Raw genomic sequence first — 14958 nt, forward strand, 5'->3', positions numbered from 1 at the left:
AGACGCCAATCTCGATTGACCACTGTGTAACCGACAGTTCTTCTCCTATCAAATATAGTAAATCGACGCACACCAGAAGACTCTAAATAACTTACTCCTCACACCCTTCCCAGTCCCTATCTGACACACACAACTCAACTCCACATCCCACCCAGCAACACGATGAGATGAACCCAACAAGCGTACCAAACCCTCCCAAATTTCACGCCCAAACACACAGTCAAAGAACAGATGATTCCTGGACTCAATCTCACCCAAACAGAGCAAACAAGCATTATCCACTGACTGATTCCATCTCCTCAACCAATCTTGAATACCCGACCTATCTTTCTCTGCCAACCAGGCACAAAATGAATGCCTTGGAATATTACCCCCATACCAAAACAGGCAAGCCCAAGCCACCCTAGGACGCCTAGGATGCAAACTCTCCCACGCAATGGCAACAGTGAAATGATCATTACCACTCGGAACCCAAACCCAACTATCCACCTCACCCACCTTCGGAACCATATCTTGAACCGAACCCCACAAATCATGCAATTCCCAAGATAACAAAGGCCAATGCCAACAACCATCATCAGATAAGAAATCTGAAAGTCTAGCCTCACGACAGTTCACAGCATCATAGACCACCCCCTCCTCATAATTCTCCAAGATAGACCCCATAAGCAACCACAGATTCCACCAAACAAAACATCTCCTCCCATTACCAACCTGCATCCTGACCAGCGGCTTAAACCTATCTTGACAATGTAATATCGCCCTCAGACACCACGACTGCCCCACCTCCAAGCAAATTGCCCATAAAGATCGCCCCGAAGCACATATGCCTCCATCCAAGCAACTCACAAGGACCTAGATTGCACCAACAATAACCATAAAAATTTCATGATAGCTGCCACATTCCAGGAAGATGTGTGGTGAATACCCAAACCGCCTTCAGATTTCGGTAAACAAACCTCATCCCAAGCAACACACACACCCCCTCTACCATCAGTCGGCCCACACCATAAGTATGTCTGAAAGATACGATCCACCTTCTGGCCAACAGAAACAAGAAACACAAAAACACTAGACCAGTAAACCTGGAAACTCTGCAACACTGACCAAACTAACTGCATGCACTTCGCAAAAGAGAGAGATCTCGCAGCCCAACTCTTAACCCTCCCAATAATCTTCTGAATCAACAAGGCACAATTTTCAACCTTTAACCTACCTGACAACAAAGACAACCCAAGAGAGCGTACAGGTAAAGACCCTAGAACAAATCCCATACTCCTAGCCAGGTCCTTCACAACATCACCAGAAATACCAGCCACAAACATAGAGCTGTTCCCAACATTAGCCACCAACCCAGAAAATCCTGCAAACTGATTTAACATCTGATTCACAAAACTCAACGAGGAATAATCAGTTGCACAAAAAATCTTGAGGTCATCCGCAAACAACAAGTGAGTCAGCCTCACCTTCTCACACCTATGATGAAATATAAAGGAGGGAGGAGGATTATTCAACATACGTGATAAGACCTCCATAACCACTACAAACAAAAACAGAGACAAAGGATCTCCCTGTTGTAACCGTTTCTTACCAGGAAAGTAACCCTCTAGAGCTTCATTAATCACCACGGAGAAAAACGGGGAGGTAACACAAGTGTGAATCCAACTCACAAACTTTAAAGGTGTTTCAATAGCCAGAAGAACATGAATGATAATTTGCCCTTGAATAACCCCTAACAAGCTTTTGGCATAGAAGAATATTATCAATGATAATTTGCCCTTGAACAAATGCCAATTGGTTCCCACTAATAAACTGAGGCAAACATACACGTAGTTTGTTAGCAATCATCCTAAAGATGCACTTATATATCACATTACAACATGCAATGGGGCGAAAATCCTCTATACGATCAGCCCCATGTCTCTTAAGGATGAGGGTAAGTGTTGGAACACGAGACATACGCAACATAATAAGGATCTAATAACACTCTATTGCTTTTAATTAAAAGGAAAATAGTATGCAAAAATAGGAAAAACAGTAAATTAAAAGTGAGTAGAGTACAACTTTTGTAGCTCCCGAAAAAAGATTTTCCTCGCTGAATCTCGAACTGAAATCTTCCAATCCACCACTAGAGTTTACCCGCTATTCTATGGACTCAAAAATCGGGTTGTGGGACCCGATAAATGAAGGAATGAAAAGGGGAAGAAATGGTGATTCAAGGTTAATGTGAGAAAGATAGGAGAATTTTTTGTGAGAATTTTGGAAAACCAAAAATAGGAAACTTTTCCAAGGAGTGAAAAAGATTTCAAAAAACTATTTTTATTAAACAATTACATACATCTAATGCATGTAAAAACTCACCAAAATTCAACACCTCACAAAGCACTAAACCAAAGTGAGCTATGTGTCATTCTATAATGTTTACACATAGTTCATTTAAGTTAGTGGGATTATCCAATAAAAATGTTGGATAATTCCACTAACTCTTAGTCAAGGGTAAAATGGTATTTTTTCAATTTGGTCAAATTCAAATTTGGACTTTCCCTAGTGAAAAAGTCAACCCTTTGACTTTTTATAGTTTTGACCCTCTTGACTAATTTTAACCTCCTGAACATGAATCCGCATTCATATTTTCAAAATTCAAATCACATTTGAATATAAAGCGCCATACAAAAAACCGATATCGCATGTACTTGTCGATTTTAATCCCTTTTCCTAATTCGAACAATTTGAATTAATCCAACATATTGTTCTAAGTTTAATCCATATGAGCTAGTAAGGGACCTAATGGACCTACAGATCATGGGCTTCAACAATTCGAGATTAACCGGTAAAACTCTTTAACCTAATTAATCAACATTTGTTAACTAACTGGTCATTCCACTAAAGTCTCGTAGTTGCACTCCCCTCACTGTAGATATGTTTCTGTCCATCTGATATAACCATAATCAGTAAGTCAATATTTCACAGGTTGTTCATGGTCTTGGCTGGGTCAAAATATCGTTTTGCCCCCGAGAACACTTTTTGTTCCTTCAGTACCACTGAACCTCTAAAGAACAATTGATTTGTGGTCCAACCAATAAATCTAGTCCCTCTCAGCCTAGTGAGAGGGTGGGGCCCCTTGTTCTTATTCCGAAGTTAGCACTCAAGGGAACAACCTATCTATTACCCTTAGAGAAGGGTAGGAGTGAAGCCCGTCTTGCACCCTATGTCCCCAATTATTTATCCGGTCTTACCCCTGAAATGGGAGGCTTATTGAGCTAGCGCTGTTAAACTGCTCTCACCCATGTAGATCTAAGGATAATCTCGAATAAATAGGAGTTCTTAGTTAGCTCAGGATTGAGATCGAGTTACTTAGGTCATCAAATTTGAATTAGTCAGTTTTAAACAGTAAACAGTGTTATAAAATAAAAGTGACTAAGTTATGGTCCAGTCTTATACAAACTCATTACATAGGATGCCCCCACTCACATATCTCTATATGAACGATTCAGGATCACATCGTTTGTTCTAACTACAAAGTGGGCCGCATCCATAGTGTCCCCAGAATAAGGCGCCCAATCTTATCCCTATACTATAGACCATTTTAGGCTATATACTCGAACTTGATCCATGTTTTATGTCATTTCATAAAGTTCAAGTCTACATTAAATAGCCTTAAGACCTTAGTTTATTGGATTCAAGATTACAATTTCAATAATAATTTTATCGAAAAACAAAACAGAATATGCTTATCAATTTACAAACTACGAGTTTTAGGACATAAAATCCAACAGCAAGAGCCGTGACATTCACCCCACCGGGAAGATAACACGTAGCAAAGAAATGTCAAACAGTTAAGCAAAAATCATCCTCTACTATATTCCATGCAGATTTATAGAACTCCATAGGAAAACCATCCGGACTAGAGCCTTTCCCAATTTCATTGAGAACAAGACATTACGCATTTCCTCCCTTGTAACCGGTTTGCACATCTCTCGAATACAATCACCAGGCCACTGAAACTGCAAATCGCATCAATTTGGGACGTAAGATCTCTATAACCCACCCTTTATGACCCCAAACTCCCACTAAAATATTTAACAGCCAAATCCACCACCCTGCCATGAGAAGACTGACAAATCCCATCAGAATCATACATCGATAATAAACCATTCCTTACCAAACGCGTCCGAATAGTACGGTGAAAAAACGATGTGTTCTGGTCCCCCAAATCCAACCACTGAACACGAGACTTTTGATAAAGAGAAGCCCTCTTCAGTCTTGCTAGTCTCCAGAACTCTTCGGTTTCCATGGTAGCCTCCCCAATCAAAATATTAGAAGATGGGTTACTCCACAGTAGCCTAAGCAACCTTCATCCTACCTCTAGCCTCCCGAGTCAATCTACTCAATCCCTCTATCTTCCTCCCAAAAGTACTACGCATAACGGGTTTTAAGACCTTCAAGTTCCTCATCAAACTAACCAAAGGGGACAATCCAGGATGCAGTTTCCAAATAGGATCCACAACAGTAAAAAAATCAGCAGAATCAGCCCAATGATTAAAATAACGAAACGTGGGAATTGAACGAGTAACACAACCATCAATGGTGACCAGAATGGGGCTATGATAAGAAATTTCCCATGACCATACCCTAACCTCAATAAGAGGACTCAACTCCAACCACAACTCATTCACAAGGAATCTATCCAATCTGCGTAGAATATCAGTACCCTTAACTTTACTCATCCATGTAAACCAGTTACTCTGTACACCCAACTCCACCAGGTCAGCCTCACGAATAGCCGCATCAAACTCTTCCATCTCGCCCCTACAAGGATTACCCCCAAAGGCCTTCGAAAGGTTGTGAATGTCATTAAAATCACTCGTAACCGCCCCCTGATTTGCCAAGAAGAGCAACTACCCACCACCAACCTCCAGAGGGCATGCCTCTCAGTCATATTATTAGAAACATATATAACAACTACATTTATAGTATCCGACAAGCTCAGCTCCCCAAGACACCATACAATGCACTGCTCATTAATAATCGAAGGAGAGAAGTCAAACATATTCTTTTTCCACATCACCCAAATATGGCCTACACCTCCAGGGCTATAACTACACACACACTTCCAGGAACCCCTAAATCTGCCAAACACTGTATCAAAGTTCTACACCTGAACCCTAGTCTCAAGCAGACAACAAAAGCTAACTGAAGACGAATAAAGAAAATCCATCACCGCCATACATTTAATTGGGTTCAACCCCCTAACTTTCCATGAGCACCAGAAATAATATTGACAAAACCTCCCCACTGCTACCTCCCACAGGTTGATTGCCTGTACTTCTAGTATTACCATCCAGAACAAGCAACGGATCAAGATCAGATTACACTAAAACCAGTGCAAACGAGTCACCCCCCTTCTCTAGCAGAATACCGAACAGGTTATGCTCATCGACATGTTGCACAAACCTCTTAATCCCAGGGGATCCACAGACTAGTCTATCTGGAGGCGTAGATCCTGGAGACCTACTACCAACTCTACCACCATCAGGAGCAAGTCCACCCACATGTCCACCCTTCTCCCCAAAACCACCCTTAGCCACCATAATACTCGAGTCCTGAACCTTAGACATACTCTGCTTCTTACACATACTAGTAGTATGTCTAAATGAACTACAACAGCCACACTTACGAGGTTTCCACTCATACGATACCGTATCTATAAATTCCTGACCCAACATTCTAACAATAACTGTAGGGGGCATCAACGAATCATCATCCACCTCCACACAAACTTTGGCATATGATAAACAACGTCCCTCTCTAGTTGCAGTATCAAGTGTTACATGTCTACCCACTGCACTAGCCAAAACAACTATCCCCCTATCCGTCTACAACTCCAGTGGAACCTGATCAAAGATAAACTAATTATAATTATTAAAAAAATTCATATTATATTAATCATAATGATCATTAACTAACTATAATTATATATTAAATTGTTTGTATGTATGTATGTATAAATTAATTAATTTATTAAATAGGGGTAGGTAAATTCATACACTATAATTTAAAATTTAATATACTTTTATAAAATATAAATTTAATTTTCATATAATAAATAATTTAAATAATATATAAAATAAAAGAATAAAGAAACGTATTATAAGATGTGAGAGTGGAGAAGAAAGGAAGCTAATTTCTTATTCTCATGTCAAAACTATAAAACTTGTCCTTATCATATCCATTCTAATTCTCCCAATCCAAACCTCCTTTCAAAGTGTATATGCATTGTAGTAAAACTTTGAAATTAAAGAAGAAGAAAAAAAAAAGAGTAAAAGGTGATAAATTTAAAAGTTTGGATCAAATAAAACTCATAATTCAATGTCCAAAAGGGAAAAAAAGTTGGAATTTTTTTTTTGTTAATGTTCAAGTTAAGGGGGTTTTGTATTTTGCCTCATCTTCCTTTGATCTACTTTGTCCCTTTCCTCCAAATCTATTCTCTCTCAAAATCGATTCAGCGGATTGAAAAACAAACTCTTTTCTGTAACAGCGAAAAAGAAAGCGCTTTCAGGCCAACCCCACTTCATCCCCAGCTTCCAAACTTTCCCCTTTCCCCTTCAATCTCCATCTTCTTCTTCTTCTTTCTCCATTTCTTTTTCTCTGTAATTCCCTCATTACAATGCTGGGTTTAGCCCCTCACTTCTGTTTTCCCACCATTTTCCCCGGATCCGCCATAGCCATGGATCATCCCTCTGCTTCTCGCCCCTCCTCTTCCCTTCACTTCTCTGTTCTCCGATCGCGTCCCATTCCGGTTCGCTCTCGCCGCCCCAAGTCGATCCTCATTTCTTGCCACTCTTCTCGTGATAGATCCACCCACAGTCATGATGATGATTCTCATCAGGATTATTTCGAAGCTTCGTTTCTTGTTTCAGGTTCTTGGTTTTACTTTCTGGGTTTTCTTTTTTGAGCTTTGATGATTGTTATAATCGCTGATTCAATCGATTGGGGTTGTGGTGTTTCTGATTCCTGTATTTTTTTTTTTTGAATTTTTTTTTTTTTTTACTATTAGAGACTATCTATCACTATCGAATGTGGAAGAAGAGGTTCCAAGAGGACGCGACTTTCAACCAGAGAGAATCATCGCGTGTCAATTCTCATTCACTTGGACTGGGGTTTTTTAGACGTTTTCGAAGCCCAACTGTGTTTCTCAAAATTTCTTGCAATGGAGACTTTCTACTGCCAATTGTCGTAGGTATATTGGTTGATAACTTTTTCGTGATTGGGATTGCGTTTTCTTATGATTTTGTTGAAAATAAGCTGTAAATTTTGGACTTGGTCTGCAGGAGAATATGCTATCGAGAAACTTATTGATTGTCAGCTTGGGATTGAAAATGGGGTTGGTTTTCTTTGGCTTTGTTATTCATATCTTTGGTTTCTTATACTTTGATGTTGGTATTAATCGCCAAGTGACTATGTTACAGGAGGCCCCGGATATCTTTCAGTTTATACAAGATCTCATTGTGAAAGTTGGCTATGAGGTATGGAACTACCTTCTAACTTACCAAATAAATACATGTTCAACCTTTATTATTATTTTGAGTTCAATGTGGTGATCAAACCATCAAACTTTGAGATGGTAATCGGTGCTTTGTCTACTGGGCCGTAGATTTTATATTTGGTTCTATGTTTTCTTGGAGAGAGTTCATGACATGAATGTGAAGGACACTAGGATGAAGTTTTCAGCTTTTGATTATGCACTAGCTTGAAAAGTAAATTGTTGCTTCCTACTGCATGGAAGAACCAAGAAATATGTACATAAACTTTTTGCTTTTTCTCTATACAAGAACCGATAGGCTGAGAAAATCTGCTAGTTTTGTTTGATAACTCAAATGTATGTATACCTGATGGGACAAGGTTATGCCAAGGATATCAGTCTCTCTGTCCCTTACATCCCAATATTATATAATTTGAGACATAATTCTTCATCTAGTCATGGTTAATAAATTATTTCCTGTAAGCTAAGATTATGGGTAGTCAGTGATTAGCGCTAGGAATCTTCCTGCCTTCCTTGACTTGTTTCTTTTAATATAATTGTGTAGTAAAATCTAGAAGCATTTTACGGCTTCTGAATATATCATTTGTACTTCCATTACTTCTTCCCTTTTTTTTTTTTAACCGCTAACCATGGAAAAGGGGTTTAGAACAATAATCTAATACCACTTTATGTTGTTACGAGTATAGGCCACCACAGCGAGAATTACTGAAAGAGTGGTGAACACTTACTTTGCCCGGCTCTTCTTAAGAAAGGTTGGCTCTTATACATTCATTCACAATTAGAATACATGTTTAGAAGTTTTCAACAATGATAATTTTTTAACCTTATCACAACTATTATCACCTGCAGGAAGGGGAAAATGAGATGTTAAGTGTGGATGCACGCCCCTCAGATGCCCTAAATATTGCATATCGGTGTAAGGTAGATATTCTACCATTAACTTCCAAGATCATTGCAGAACATGCAAGTTGCTGGAATGACTTAGTTTCCTTTAAAATGAAGTACAGTAGTACTAGTATATATGCTAATTTGGATGCTTTACTGTGCACCCTCTCACTCTTTCATGACAGAACTAATAATTTCTTATTTCACTGAAACTTCAGCGCCACACAATTTTCCTGTTTAACAAATGTGCAGATACCGGTTCTTGTTAGTAAGCAGATTGTCTTTGAGGATGGGATAAGAGTTAGTTACGGGTTTGGAAGAGTGCACGAGAGGAAGTCATGTTTTGATGTTTTACTTGACTGGTATAAGTGCAATCATCCTCGGCTTATTTGATAGACATCTTTTCTTGATATCTAAAAATGATAATTTCTTGTTCAGTGCTGCAGATGGCCCAGATTTCTTGTCCGAGGAACTTGATATGCTGAAGAATATGAAAATGGCTATTTATGAAGAACGGTACAAAGATGCAGGTATAAGCAGAGAGGGCTAACCAATTTATTCCAATTGCACAAATAGCTATTTATGAAGAACGTTGTGTTTCATGCGAATGAGGGTATTTATAATTGCTATTTGTTCCCTTCAGCCATGTGGAGGGATAAGTTAACAAAGCTCCGCAAGTCGGTACATGAGGCGTAACTTCGACATTCCAACTACATTTATCTACACTTGGACTTGTTCCTGTAAGTAACTCTCAGTAATCAACTGCTGTACGGGGAGAAGTACCATATGGCGAAATTGTGTTTGAATTTAATACTGCATCCTAACAGGGCGACTCTTCTGTTGGGTGGGAATTGTTTCGCTCGCAGGCATCTCTTTGAACATTCAATTCAGCATTGGATGGATTAACACTGAGCGGACTGTTATGCATCGTTGCAGAAATTATTGATAGTGTACAGTTACAGTTAAGAGTATGTAAATATTACGTTCGGGTAGTCAATGTGTTGTATCTCTAAGATTTGAATGAGATGGCTGATATTCTTTTCAGCTTTAAGTTTGCAGAGAATGCTAACATGAAAAGGAAGCTTTTGTATATTCTAACAAAGTCGTCTCGTTCCTCTCACATATACTTTCCTTTGATCCTTTGGCTATTACGAATTAAGTGAGAAAGTAAATGATAGTTCGTCCAGTTTGGATATTGAAATCGAGTTCTGGATTTAGAAGGTAATGATAGAAAGGATGATTAAAGGTTAGTGAAGAGAATTGTCTCATATAATGGAAGATTTGCACAAAAAAGAAAGGAATAGAGGGATTTTATTTTTAATTGTAGCTTTGAAGAGATTATACAATGGGGTTATCATGGAAAAGAGAGAATCCAAAAGGGAATTTACAAAGCAAATACAAACATAAGGAAATATAACATCTGTTGTAACTAAAACTCCAAGGAAGGTGCCATTCTCCAACATTACCAGCTCCCATCTACAAGGCCAATTCCAAACATCAAAACTTAAATAAGAAGAAAGGGAAAAGAATATGAACTTCTTGTTGTTAGTTGACTATGGCTAAATTATGTGTGTATATATATATACAAAGCTTTCAAGCTTTGTCGTTTGTTTAAAAGGTACTTTATTATTTCAAAAATTATAATATCTTTGACCTTTTATAGATGTTTCAAAATTATCACTGGAATAGAGATTCGTTAGAATTTTTTTTATGTAAGTTAGTACATGGAATGAGTATGATAATAAATTGGAATAATGTGATGGTGTGTGAGTCTTAATTTACACGTTGAGTCTTCGCTACGTCGTTTCAAAGATTGTTTTCATCCAACATTCTAACAGATTTCTATGCCGAAATGGTTTTGAAACATTTATGAAATGTCGATGTAAAACCTAGATTTTTTTTTTTTGGTAGTTTAGTGTATGTAGTTGTTACCATATTTGTGCCAGCAAATGAGCATGATGAGACATCTCCTTGCGATATAGAATCTGGACTTTCTCTCTTTGATCATCTCCATACATCCAAACTTGTGTGGTTCTGAAATTTCCATCTCTTCTCTCCCATTTTCTTTCTTGGATTGACACTGCCCCATTCACAATTCACACTTCACCACCATCTGGCTACCCGAACCCGAACCCGTGCTTGCCTTCTTCGCGCTTTTGACAGTGTTTCTTCTTTCTTCTTCAGGCGCTTCTTCCTCTTGTGATATCCATTCTTCTTCTAGCTGTCATCTCCTCTTTCTTCAAGCTCGTCTTCTTCGTACGATATCGTTTCTTCTTCTTTCAAATCAACAACATGTGGAGGTGAGGATGAGAATCAAACCTCTGATTTCTTAGTCGAAAATATATGCTTAGCCAGATAAGCTATATTCAAGTAGCTTATTCTTATTATTTTAGATCAACAACGTTTAGGGCGGGAATCAAACCTGTAATCTCTTAGTCGAAGATATATACCTCAACCAATTAAACTATACTTGAGTAGCTTATTGTTGTCCTCCTAGTATTGCTTCCTCTTCATGTTCTAATATTAATCTCTCTCTCTCTCTCTTTCTTTGTTTCTTCTTCCTCCACCTCGTTTTGATGTTTCATGTTCTTCAAAGTAGAAATAAGAGACAGAGAGTGTTTAATTGAAGCAATTGATTGTTCCCATTTAGCTTGATTGGCTTTTGGTGATCATGATTGGTCCATCATCAAAATTGTGGGCCTCCACCACTGAAAAAATCACAACCGTTCATCCATCCACGTTGCCACTTAGCCAATTGCTTTAAGCCATTACATTTTTCATCTCTTCTTAATCTCCACCAAAAACCTTTGGATTATAGCTGGATCTTCTTAATCATTTTTTTCATACTATTATGCGTTGGCAACCACTGATTGGCCTTCCAACTTATTCTTATTTTAATTTAATCACACACAATTAAAGAAAAAAAGTAGAAGTAAAGGCTCCAACTCTTCTAAGCAGCATTTATCTTAGCAGAAAAGAATAAAAATCGATTTAGTTTTATTAATTACATTCATTAGAAAGATTCTCCAAATTTGTTTCCGACAAGCAAAAGATACCAATTTTATCTTATCAAAATTCAAAAATCAACTCCAAGATATTATTATGACTTTGGCTCAACATTTTAATGATTTTTCTTTTGTTTTTCTTAGTTGTAGTTCCAACAATATCTTTTCTTCTAATGACTAGTTTTGAGATTTTTAATAAACTTTGAATATTTTTCATTAAAAAACGCACATCAAACTTGTCTTATAAGAAATGGTAACCTTTTCTTTTGATCTCGGTCACGATCTCAGCCAAAAATAAATTAATCGAACAGGAGGTTATTTGTGAAAGATGACGTCTATTTATTTGTATGTTTGATTTTGTGGAAGAGTTTAAATATTTTATGGTTGGTTTGGACACTTATTGTATAAATGTAACCATTTATGTTTATTTAGATTTTGCATGGTTTAATATAAGGTTCACGAGCAACATTAAAATTGACTAATCAAATTATAAACATAAAATTTTGAAAGATGAGTAATTAGGTTTATGTGTATTTGGTTAATGAATTTTAAAAAGTGTCAATAGGACTGTATTTAATAGATTCTTGAATTTTAAAAGAGTCAAATGATCTTTAAACTTTCTATTTGTATCTACTAGCACGTCCCTAAATTTTTAATTTTGTACTTTGTAGCCATCATTGACCTATTAATTATTTTCTAAAGTTTCTTAGATCTATTGGATAAAATTGAAAATTGGGTTCCATTAAACATAAAGTTCAATTCTATATCTAATAGATTGGTTAAATTTATAAATTTCGACTATGTTAAAGATTTATTAGACACAATATTGTTGATGTTATTAAAGTTGAGATAAATTTGAAAGTTTTTGGGCAAACTTTTATATTAATAACCTAAAGATAAAAATGAGGTTTCTTTCCAACTACTTGTGTTGACAACTCATTCCATATGGCACCTATAGAAGTATAAATGAAACTATATTATATGAACTGAAACAAGTTTGTGAGGCATATATTATTTAATTTGTGTTATTCAATATATATTCTGTCTATCTCTATGATGATTGAGATTAATAATGGTGCATGTACTATGTATCCAAATTTATATGTGGTAGTTCAATACAATACAAACTAGCTTTGATAAGCTTATACAATCACATTATTTTATAACTTTGTTGCTTCCAAACTTTCAATCACAAGATTCCCTTGAGACTTCAAATATTCAGAAGATGAGGATATCACAACTCATTTACTCATTTTATCTCCATTAATCTCTTTTCAAGTAAGGGTAAAAAATTCTATCAAGTAAATAAAATAAAATAAAATTACCGATTCAATTTCAAAACGGGTATCAATACTATATTGATAAATGTTAAATTAATAAACATCAATGTGGTACAGGTGTTCGTAAGTTAAGTTGAATTGATCAGATTTTTCGATGAACACTCCAACAATGTTGTGTTTGTCAAACAATACTCTAAAATGTCTAAGTTATTCACGATTAGAATAAAATAAGATTTCATATAAATCAATAAGGATTTTAAGCATTTTTTTTTTCTTTTTGAGACAGAGTAATTAACTAAAAATAGTACTTACCTTATTAAGTTAGATATGTCAAATTTTTATATACAAATACTAATAATTAACCTATAGATTATTAATGATCATAGTGATCTTACATTATGAAAAAGATTCAAACTTTTTATAGATTACATTGGTATATAGTAGATTTTGAAATTGTTAGTCTTGATTTGTAGCTCTCCATTAACATAATTCATATCTCTCCCACTTTGATTGGTTTTCAAAATGCAAAAATCAAATTGGCAAAAATCTTGGCTTCTATAGGATAAGTAGTTGACTATTATTGCAAACCAACTTGATTCTTGCAACAATTTTAGTGGATTAGATGTGGCTTATTTATTTTATCAGTTGTCTTGGTCAAAAAGTTTTTTTGCCCCATTCATAAAGGGTTGATATTGATTGAGCATGATCAACATTGTCACTAAGACATCATTCTTTTTTGGTTAAATAATATAGTTGAATTTCAAATGGTTAGAAACTTTGACCTTTTAAATTGAGGATATTTGTATAAATCGGTCAAAATTAGGTTAAAATTTGTGGTTTTACGAATAAGTGATCAAAATCAATGTCATATAAAGAACAAACCAATATTTGGTTTGATTTATTATCGATTTGGTTCTCGATTTTTGGATTTTTTTTTTTAAAAAAATATTTGTTTTTTTTTATTTCCACTTTAATTTTGAATTTGTTCTTTTTGTGAATTTGAAATTAAAATGGGGTCTATTTCTTTTTTTTTTAATAAAATAAAAAAATACAAGTGTCGTAATAATCAACTTTTTTTTAAACAACAAATATATATATATACCATAATACTTAAAATAATAAAAGACCCTAATGCTAGAGTTTATTTTTAATGATATATCTCTCCATTTTGACTGGTTTTTCAAATATAAAACTTATTCGAATCAACACTTTTTAGTTTTTTCAAAATACAAATCAATATATTGAATTCTATACTAAAAAACCAAATCAAACTATTGGAATCAATTTGAATTGATTTAGTTTTTCGATTTTTGGTTACACTCTTAATAAGTCACACCTTACGTCTTCTAAAAGCTAAAGAAATATCTTAAGTGTATTATTGTAAGATTTAGATTTTAGTTTTTGTCAAATTTGAATGTAGCGAATCCGATTTCAAATAATTCCTATTAAAGTGTTCGAAAAAAATAAGATTTTGATTATAATTATCAATAAGTAAACTGTGCTTAAATTAAATAAAATTTAGAGTTTTAATTAATTCAAATTACAAAACCCTTTTTTCTTGGTTAAAATGATAAAATAACATAGTTTCAAGTGATATAGTACCCGTTTTATTAATGTTGGATTCACCCTTCTACATGTTAAAAAAAAAGATTTTTTTATTAGAAAAAAGTGTGGTGGGAAGATATTTTAAGGCATTAAAAATTGATAAAAACAAAATTGATTCGGTGGTCGGAAACTTTCTCTCTCCTTTTAATTTTGCTGTTTTAAAAAAATAATTCGCAATATCCAATATGGCAATTTTATATAGTTTCTGTGGGCCCCATATGACTCGACGCCGACTGTACATCAGATATGTTTATTTTTTTTTAAAAAAAAATAAATATTATTTTTTTCAGGTGGAGGAAGTTCGAACTTCGAGTATGATAGTATATTCATAAATTAAATATTATTTTAATAAAACTTAAATTTAATATTTTAAAGCATATTTAACATTTATATTTTCAATAAAATTTAATCACTTTAATTTTTATTGAAGTTCTTTAAATAAAAATAATAATAACTTTCTATATTTTCAATTTTTTTTTAAAATAACTTACCAATAAACTAAAACCGCAAAAGATGGACTAATTTCAGGCTTCTACATGACTAGAATTAAATATTTGAAACAAAGCTTAAAAAAAAAAAATGAATCTGAAAAATAAACATAATATTAACTTTTTATAGATGTCCATATTTCTATTTCTTC

At 35.0% G+C, this 14958-nt stretch overlaps 2 protein-coding genes and 1 long non-coding RNA gene across 7 annotated transcripts; 1 reads left to right on the top strand and 2 right to left on the bottom strand.

Moving 5' to 3' along the window:
• Positions 1 to 48: 48 nt before the first annotated feature.
• Positions 49 to 4294, bottom strand: LOC150032366 (uncharacterized). The gene is made up of 4 exons (XM_090306881.1): positions 4100 to 4294; positions 3897 to 4004; positions 960 to 1778; positions 49 to 855 (listed from the first exon to the last, which is right to left on the bottom strand). Exons 1-4 carry the CDS (start codon positions 4292 to 4294, stop codon positions 49 to 51), a joined length of 1929 nt encoding a protein of 642 aa, XP_090163007.1.
• Positions 4295 to 6175: 1881 nt separating this feature from the next.
• Positions 6176 to 9548, top strand: LOC120091837 (Wound-responsive family protein). Of its 5 annotated transcripts, none has more exons than XM_039049977.2 (10): positions 6191 to 6920; positions 7058 to 7240; positions 7332 to 7384; positions 7470 to 7526; positions 8230 to 8295; positions 8393 to 8464; positions 8681 to 8790; positions 8867 to 8958; positions 9072 to 9168; positions 9256 to 9548. In XM_039049977.2, the coding sequence occupies exons 1-9, from the start codon at positions 6668 to 6670 to the stop codon at positions 9122 to 9124; spliced, it is 939 nt and encodes a 312-aa protein (XP_038905905.1). In that variant the 5' UTR covers positions 6191 to 6667; the 3' UTR covers positions 9125 to 9168; positions 9256 to 9548. The 5 variants fall into 5 exon arrangements, 2 of the variants coding, with proteins under 2 accessions (XP_038905905.1, XP_038905906.1); XR_016524605.1 differs by having other exon boundaries at positions 6270 to 6920; positions 8875 to 8958; XR_016524606.1 differs by having other exon boundaries at positions 6270 to 6920; positions 8875 to 8958; positions 9295 to 9548.
• A 940-nt stretch (positions 9549 to 10488) lies between these two features.
• Positions 10489 to 11031, bottom strand: LOC150032367 (uncharacterized). Its single transcript, XR_016524607.1, has 2 exons — positions 10851 to 11031; positions 10489 to 10701 (listed from the first exon to the last, which is right to left on the bottom strand). It is a non-coding gene; the product is annotated as an uncharacterized LOC150032367 (long non-coding RNA).
• Positions 11032 to 14958: the final 3927 nt, after the last annotated feature.

Source organism: Benincasa hispida, chromosome 11 (genome assembly GCF_027475165.1).
Source record: "Benincasa hispida cultivar pf3 chromosome 11, pf3_genome.v1.1, whole genome shotgun sequence".
In the NCBI taxonomy this organism is placed as follows: domain Eukaryota; kingdom Viridiplantae; phylum Streptophyta; class Magnoliopsida; order Cucurbitales; family Cucurbitaceae; genus Benincasa; species Benincasa hispida.

Coding starts and splice junctions, on each gene's coding strand:
- LOC120091837 (XM_039049977.2), top strand. CDS start 6,668: ATGCTGGGTTTAGCCCCTCACTTCTGTTTTCCCACCATTTTCCCCGGA. Junction 8,465..8,680: donor ATATTGCATATCGGTGTAAG/GTAGATATTCTA, acceptor ACAAATGTGCAG/ATACCGGTTCTTGTTAGTAA. Junction 8,791..8,866: donor TTTGATGTTTTACTTGACTG/GTATAAGTGCAA, acceptor TTTCTTGTTCAG/TGCTGCAGATGGCCCAGATT.
- LOC150032366 (XM_090306881.1), bottom strand. CDS start 4,294: ATGGAAACCGAAGAGTTCTGGAGACTAGCAAGACTGAAGAGGGCTTCT. Junction 4,005..4,099: donor GTCAGTCTTCTCATGGCAGG/GTGGTGGATTTG, acceptor TGCGATTTGCAG/TTTCAGTGGCCTGGTGATTG. Junction 856..959: donor TGTGTGTTGCTTGGGATGAG/GTTTGTTTACCG, acceptor GGTGCAATCTAG/GTCCTTGTGAGTTGCTTGGA.